This window comes from Engraulis encrasicolus, chromosome 9, assembly GCF_034702125.1.
Source record: "Engraulis encrasicolus isolate BLACKSEA-1 chromosome 9, IST_EnEncr_1.0, whole genome shotgun sequence".
Classification (NCBI taxonomy): Eukaryota; Metazoa; Chordata; class Actinopteri; order Clupeiformes; family Engraulidae; genus Engraulis; species Engraulis encrasicolus.
The window spans coordinates 30,913,722-30,921,221 of record NC_085865.1 but is presented as its reverse complement, the minus strand read 5'-3'; the positions used below and the strand labels follow the sequence as shown (position 1 = coordinate 30,921,221).

General features: G+C 46.0%; 1 protein-coding gene across 2 annotated transcripts in view; it reads right to left on the bottom strand.

Moving 5' to 3' along the window:
* Positions 1-7,500, bottom strand: part of ek1 (eph-like kinase 1) — a 156,569-nt gene that overhangs the window by 45,241 nt on the left and 103,828 nt on the right. For both annotated transcript variants that reach the window (XR_010036144.1, XM_063206911.1), the window contains exons 9-10: positions 5,117-5,184; positions 3,659-3,784 (exon numbers count right to left, since the gene is read on the bottom strand). Coding sequence is in view for 1 of the 2 variants with exons in the window: in XM_063206911.1 (XP_063062981.1) it covers positions 3,659-3,784; positions 5,117-5,184 (194 nt within the window). In the remaining variant the exon portion in view is untranslated. The remainder of the gene's footprint in view (positions 1-3,658; positions 3,785-5,116; positions 5,185-7,500) is intronic.

Here is a 7,500-nt window from a genome sequence, read left to right as displayed (position 1 = left end):
TACCACTGGGCAAGGTCGGGCAATTGCCCGGGGCCCCGAACTTTCAGGGGCCCCGTCGTCCCCCATACCGATTCCACGTAGAGGGAATGTTCAGGCACTCGGGGCCCTAACTCACAGCACGGGGCCCCCTAGTGCACAGCAGCGGTTCCTGCGAGACTTACAAGACCCCGCCAATGCAAGATGAAGAATCTCGCGCACGTCATATCTAATCTAATATATATATATGTATCTAATGATAAAAGCATGGTATATATATAGCCAGTGGCACACTTCAGCACGACGGTGGGACTTAAATTTGAACTCAACATTATGCCACAAGAAAATTAACGGTAGGCTACTTTTAGCAACTGTAGGTCACATGGGTGGTAGAATTATACAAATAAATGTTTCAAATAGAAATGAAGACCATAAAAGAACGATATGTGTGTGGATTTTCTTTTATTTATTTTTGTACATTGCGGCATTGAATTGTGGGATATATTAAACCGGTAGTAGCCTAATACAGTCTTGGCTGTTTGGAGAGAGCGCCAGTGCATCAACGGTCTACCGTCTACCGTTATTTCGAATGTCAGCCTGCCCCCAGAGACCTGATTCGGCCCTGACGCGTGGGAGGCAGCTTGCCCTTTCTTGATAATAAGCCACATTAAGTCATGGTTTGTCAGTGAAAACTCAGTCGTTCGCATGCCTTCTTGACCTTGTTTATGGAAGTAGGCAGAACATGATTTGTGCATCTTGATAAAAAGTCCGTGTTACAAATTGCCCTGCGTTACTTTGTGCTCCGCGCTCCCATACTTCAAAGACAGTCACTTCAATCGCCAGTGCTAGCATGAACATAATGGATATTCAGAAGATGTTGTACAGAAGCTACAAAGAAGGCACGGTAGGGGTTTCTTCCTTTCAATCATTATGTCCGCCGCAGCACAATTTTGATATCGTATCATGTACTTCATTCACGCATTGTTGTCATTCGGTGTAACTAGTCAAAAGTTGATAGCTCTAATGTCGGCTCCATGTCGGTTTGCTGCATTTATTTCCAGCATGACGGAAGTCTGGCTATAGTCTAGCTGTTATATCGCGTCACGAAGCAAGCTGGGTCTCTTCAGAGTTGTGAGCGATATCGTTATTAGAAGAACTAGAGAGGGGACTTTTAACTATTCAACAGATGTGTGCACGCGCAGTTGGCGCAAGGTGCCTGTTGTTTCTCGTTTGTTGCCTAATTTCGGTTTCTGAAATAGTTTCTACTTCAGTCACCGTTTCCTCTGTAGCCTATTGGGTGTTCACTGGCTCAAGAGTGCAGTGTGCGTTATGGTGCACCGTGGTATGTCGACTCGTGACTGTGGTTTCATCGGTGTGTTGTGCTGTGAGCTATGTTTTCGTTCAAGGGGCGCATCACCATTTGTTTTAATGTTTTCTTTTGTAATCAACCCTCTACCGCGAATTGTCTCATTCTATCTTCTTTTCCCATTTATGGAACGAGTGTGGGTCTATCCTGCCTATTTCTCACGTGTTGCAGGCTGAATGCTCACATCAACAACTAAATCATTTGTCACCTTAGGGAGAAATTAATCTCTGCTTTTATTACCTGCAGAGTTGGCTATTGTAATAGCCTGCCCTTACAGACATTCCCCAAAAGTCACTCAGGCAGGTGAAACTTATCCACATGTTACTGCTAGAATTCTAAATAGCAAAAGAGCTCACAACACTCCAGTAGGCCTATTTGGTCATTTCATTGGCTACCAGTGAGGGTTTTTTGTTTTGTTTTGAGAATTGAGTTTAAAGCAGTCCTGGTAGTCTTTAAGTCACTAAATGCCTTGGGCCCTAAATATAGGCCTATTGTGGATGTGCTGCAATATCATCCTTAGATGCCTAGGTCTTCTCTGGTAGTGTCTAGGGTCAAATCCAGATAGGGTGAAATGGCATAGTCATTATGCTGCCTGCTGGGGCCAGCTAGATGTCCAAATAAGACCTGCCCCAACAGTATGATTTCAAAACATCTTTGTTTTCATCTGCCTTTGGTGATGGTTATCTACTATCTATAGCAATATATTTTTCTCTCTTCTTTTTCTTTAGCCGAACTCCTTAGCACACTGAATGACAGTTGTGTATGATAATGTGCTATATAAATATTGATTGAATATGGGGCCCACCTAGATAATCTTGCTTATGGGTTCCGTTGTTACTCCACTGCCTGCATACATCATCGACTATTAATTAATCATTTAAAGGGGGCCTCAAAATTGTTTCTTGCCCAGGGCCTCAGATTTCCTAAAACCGCCCCTGACACTGACACACAACACTCCCCCACTCCTGCACGAATGCACACACGAACGCACACACACAAACACACAAACCAAGCAATCCAACCATCAACAGCAGTACACACACACACAGAGACACAGACACACACACACACACGCACGCACACACACACACACATACAATTCACCAGAGTCCTGCAGAGTTTGTGATTGGCTCCATCAGGTGTTAGAGATTAAAGGCCGGATTAAGGCCCTTCAGGAAGGTGCCTTTCTGGCCAACCACTTGCCCTTTCCTGCCGTGCGGAAATCCATCCTGCTTTAGCTCTAACAGCTAACTTAATCGCACCTCTGCTTTGAGTCTAACGGCTAACAACCATACCACTACCTCTACCATGTGGCATTTTCAAACATTTTCGATTTCCTAGGCCTGAGTAATTCATTTGTTTGGAGTGCGACTGGCTGTGAATGCAGATGTTTGTCCCAATGATTAAGGGACCATGTTTTTTTTGTTGTTCTTCCTTAAGATGGCATGCTAAGGAAACACAGCTGCTGTTGAGCCTTCAGGAAGGCACCTTTCTGGGCAGCCACTTGCACTGTCCTGCCACTCGGAAATCCATCCATCCATCCATGTTTACCCTTCCAATTCCCCAACGCACTTGCAGGTTTACTTATTTATTTGTAACAATGCCTTTTGCACTTTGGTTGCACCAGGGGTGTGGTGTCACTTTTGCCATGGTTCTGCAGCATGTGGCGTTATGGTCACCCAACTGCAGTTCCGCCCCTTGTGTATATGCTGTATGTTATAAGTCAGCACCGTTGTTGTATTATTATTTTTTTTGTGTAGTCGATATGAGTTCCATGTTTATATGTGTCATGTGTCTTGCCGCTTATAAGGACACCCATCTTTATTTTTAAACTGCAAACCAAGTTTAGCCTCGGGTACCAATAAAGTTGAACTGAACTGAAATTAACTGAAGTGAATCCTTCCTTGGAGCTAACAACTAACTTAATCATACCACTACACTTCTGCTATATGAAATTGCCACATTTTTTTCTTGACCTGAGGCTATACAGGTGTAATTTGTTCCTGGGACTAGGCATGAATGCAAATATTTGCACCAGATTCAGTAATTAAGGAAACAATTTTTAGATTTTTTTCTGAAGATAATATCCTTGGGCGCAAGGAAGATGTAGATTTGTGACAATGATTGAGTGATTAACACGATTTTATCTTCACTGTTTAGATGTCATGCTAAGAACTGCTGTTCAACCCAATAATGCCAAAGGCCTGTGTGTCGTGTCATTTTTAACATGCGACATGCATCTTATATCACTGTGCCTTTCCCAGATAAGCATGTGACAGCCATGTTAAGCACCAAGAACAACAAATGGCCACTTACCGGCTCCAATCACCCTCTCAATGCGAATGTTGGACACATCAATTTCCTGGGCGAAATCTCGGACAGCTTGGTTGGGGTCCTCGTACGTGTGCGGATGGATGTACGTCCGGCTGCCTGGCAGGTTGACTGTGATGGTGGTGGGGTAGAAAAAAAAATCGAAAGTTGTCAGGGGAAAGGAAAGGGGGAAGGAAAAAAAGAAAAAGAAGCACACTCAAACATCTGTTGTCAGTGAGTTTTTTCTCTCTTTTTTCCTTTCCATCTCTCTAGCCTCCCATCTTTTTTTCTAATTTGGGTTCTGTTTCCATCATTCATTAGCGTTGTCATCCATTTCCCCAAAGGAGGCTGCCACCGCATTTTCAACCTCATTAGGCTTTGGTGTTTGGCAGGCAGGAGAGACGCCATTAGGGCAAACACACATTAGGCAACTTGAGTGCCGGCCTGGCATCATTTGTCACATGGTGTGATGGCAAATGCACACAGGCGAAGGCAAGGCAAGGCAAAGGCAAGGCAAGGCAAGGGAGGGCGGGCGAGCGCAGCAAGCAGGGGCGCATCCCCGATCACTTTAACGTGACAAATTGATATGGGTCTTGCTTAGCGGGGGCAAAAAAAAATCATGCAACACCACTTGACAACTGGCCCTTTTTTGTCACGCCATCGAATATTTTCTTACTAAGAGCTTTCCATCCGTCCCACTCCCATTCCCGCCCACTCATGTGTCTGAGACAGCTTAGTTGGCAGGTCCAGAGATTTATTTTTTAGGGGGAGAGACCGCGCATGGATCAAGTGCCTATTTATCTCTGCTCCTACAGTACGTTTATGAATTACTCAATAATGTAGCAGAGTGTGTGGATGTCTTAATTATAGGGAGAAGTAGGATGCGTGCACCACCATTGATCGCATCGAAACATACAGTACAAAGAGCGAGTCTGCATCTGTGTGTATGTGTGCATGTGTGTGAATCTGTGGTTGGGAATACACATAACAGGTGTGTATGTGTGTGCGTGTGTGTGTGTGTGTGTGTGTGTGTGTGTGTGTGTGTGTGTGTGTGTGTGTGTGTGTGTGTGTGTGTGTGTGTGTGTGTGTGTGTGTGTGTGTGTGTGTGTATGCGTATGTGTGTGTGTGTGTGTGTGTGTGTGTGTGTGTGTGTGTGTGTGTGTGTGTGTGTGTGTGTGTGTGTGTGTGTGTGTGTGCAAGTGAGTGTGTATGCACATGTGAATCGATATGTGTTTGTGCATGGGAGCGTACATCCATATCCACATGTCTTTGTTTGTGTGTGTTCATGTGTACACATCCATCCATGCGTGTGTGTGTGTGTACGTGTGTGTGTGTGTGTGCGTGTGCGTGTGTGTGTGTGTGTGTGTGTGTGTGTGTGTGTGTGTGTGTGTGTGTGTGTGTGTGTGTGTGTGTGTGTGTGTGTGTGTGTGTGTGTTTGCATGTCAGCCATGCCCTCTGTCTTACCTCTCCCGTGCTGGAACTGCATCTTCTCCTCTTCTGGGTCCTGCTTGGCCTTTATGTATCCACAGTGCCTGCAGAATAAACAATACATTACATTACTCTACATTACTTAACACTTACAGCATTTGATGTTCACCATTTTTACAACTTGAAGCAATGTGTGGTTAAGTGCCTTGGTCAAGGGCTTTTTAGCCAAGGACGAAGGTGTAAGCTAACACATTCTATCCTCATTGTCAGGGTGGGATTCGAACACTCAACTCTCCAATCTACAGATCAACTCCCAATAATCACTAGGCATGGCTGCCAAGAACAAAAGCCCCCCGCCACAAAAAAAGACTAAAATCACAGCCAGAACAATCTGCAGCACAATGCCCCTTCACTTATTCCTCCACAATGGTCTGCAGCTCCGGAAAAGGAAAAGGAGGAAAAAGTGGTATACACATATATTTAAGGCTATCTCTATCCAACAGGATTAGCCTAAGAAGCACATCCGCACTGTAGAGTCCAGCCGCTGGGTAAGCTCCTTCGGGGGTAATGGAGCAAGGCACAGTGACCCAGGATAAAAGGGAAGGAGGGCAAAGTGAGGATAAAACAGGGCAGCGAGATTAAGTCCCTGACACGGAGCGAGGATCTTTGGACGGCTTCAGGAGGCGAGACGTTGGTGAATGAGATACTTACAGTATAGTACAGTACATAAGCCCTGCAAGACGAGCAGGTCAGAGGTGTGTATACTATGTTACAGATGGACGCAAAGGGTACGAGTATATAGGGGCTGGTTCAAGGGCACCCACACACACATCACACACCACACACCGCACACCACACACAGGCACTGCTTTGTGAATAAACACAATACACACACGGATGAATGAAAGCAGTAGTTCTACCACAAACATGAGCAGGCAAGCACACACATGCGTATGCACACACGCACGCAGGCGCGCACATGCACGCACGCACGCACGCACGCACGCACGCACGCACGTGCACACACACACACACACACAGACACACACACACACACACACACACACACACACACACACACACACACACACACACACACACACACACACACACACACACACACACACACACACACACACACACGGACAAAGTTGCTCTTTGCTCTGCATCAGGGGAAGAGAAAAGGCATGGATGGAGAGAGAAGTGGTACAGGGGTTATAGAGCTGAAAGCCATCTGACAACGTCCGACAGCAAGCACTGAGCGTTTGCTAGACAGGATCTTCCCTCGCCTACATTTTACAGGCACTAAATCACCTCCGACAGACAGTTTCATTTACACTCTCCGACTTTATAAAAGTCTACAGTCGTCAGCCTGAGCACTCTCTCTGTCTCTGTTTCTGTCTGTCTCTCTCTGCTCTCTGTCTCTGTCTCTCTCTGCTCTCTGTCTCTGTCTCTGTCTCTCTGTCTCTCTGTCTCTGTCTCTGTCTCTCTCTCTCTCTCTCTCTCTCTCTCTCTCTCTCTCTCTCTCTCTCTCTCTCTCTCTCTCTCACGCTCTCCGGTTCAGGCTGACATGGCACCTGCAAATAGACTGCTACTCCCTCAAACAACTCACTCTATCCGCTCCTGGGGGTAATACTGGAGGGGAATGATTGCTGTCGGCAGGGTACCGTATGGTTGGGTTTGGCATTGTAGCATGGTAATAAGCCTGTCTATACACCTCTACTTCCATCATTTTATACCTGTACAGTGGTGGTCTAGGTGTGGGTGAATCTATGGGATGGTTAGCATATATATTTACAGGATCAATCATTGTGCAGAAGAAGTGTTTGTACGTGATGATGTTGATTTTGCTCGTTTGAATAGTAGTCCCGCAGATAGAATTGTAGTCACGCAGATAGGCAGGCTAAGCATTACTGAGTTAGTTACGATTCAATCACGTCAACACTTCCTACTTTCAGGAACCGAAAATATTTCTCAGTGCAGCACACAGCCGGCACAAAATGCAATAAACCTATTCTCTAGTATGAGAGTGTTGTGTACCAAGCTATAATGGACATATCCCACCTTCTACACCACACCTCTAACACCCCTGCCCAGACAGAGCAGCTGTTCCTTAGGTGGGGGTCCAGTGATCCCGGTCACCTCTACGTTTACTATGCTTCTCCCTACGGGCCTCCCTCATCTCCCCACAGACCAGGACCAACACCAAACCAAAGAGCCCCACCGGACCATAAACACCCCTGCCACAGGGCCGGTAGATCATGAATACATGATCAGGTTGGCTGATGGGTGGTGTGTGTGTGTGTGTGTGTGTGTGTGTGTGTGTGTGTGTGTGTGTGTGTGTGTGTGTGGGGGGGGTTTATTCAGCCTACTAGTCTTAGCTGGTCATCATTATTCTGCTAATCCTTCATGGTGGCTCC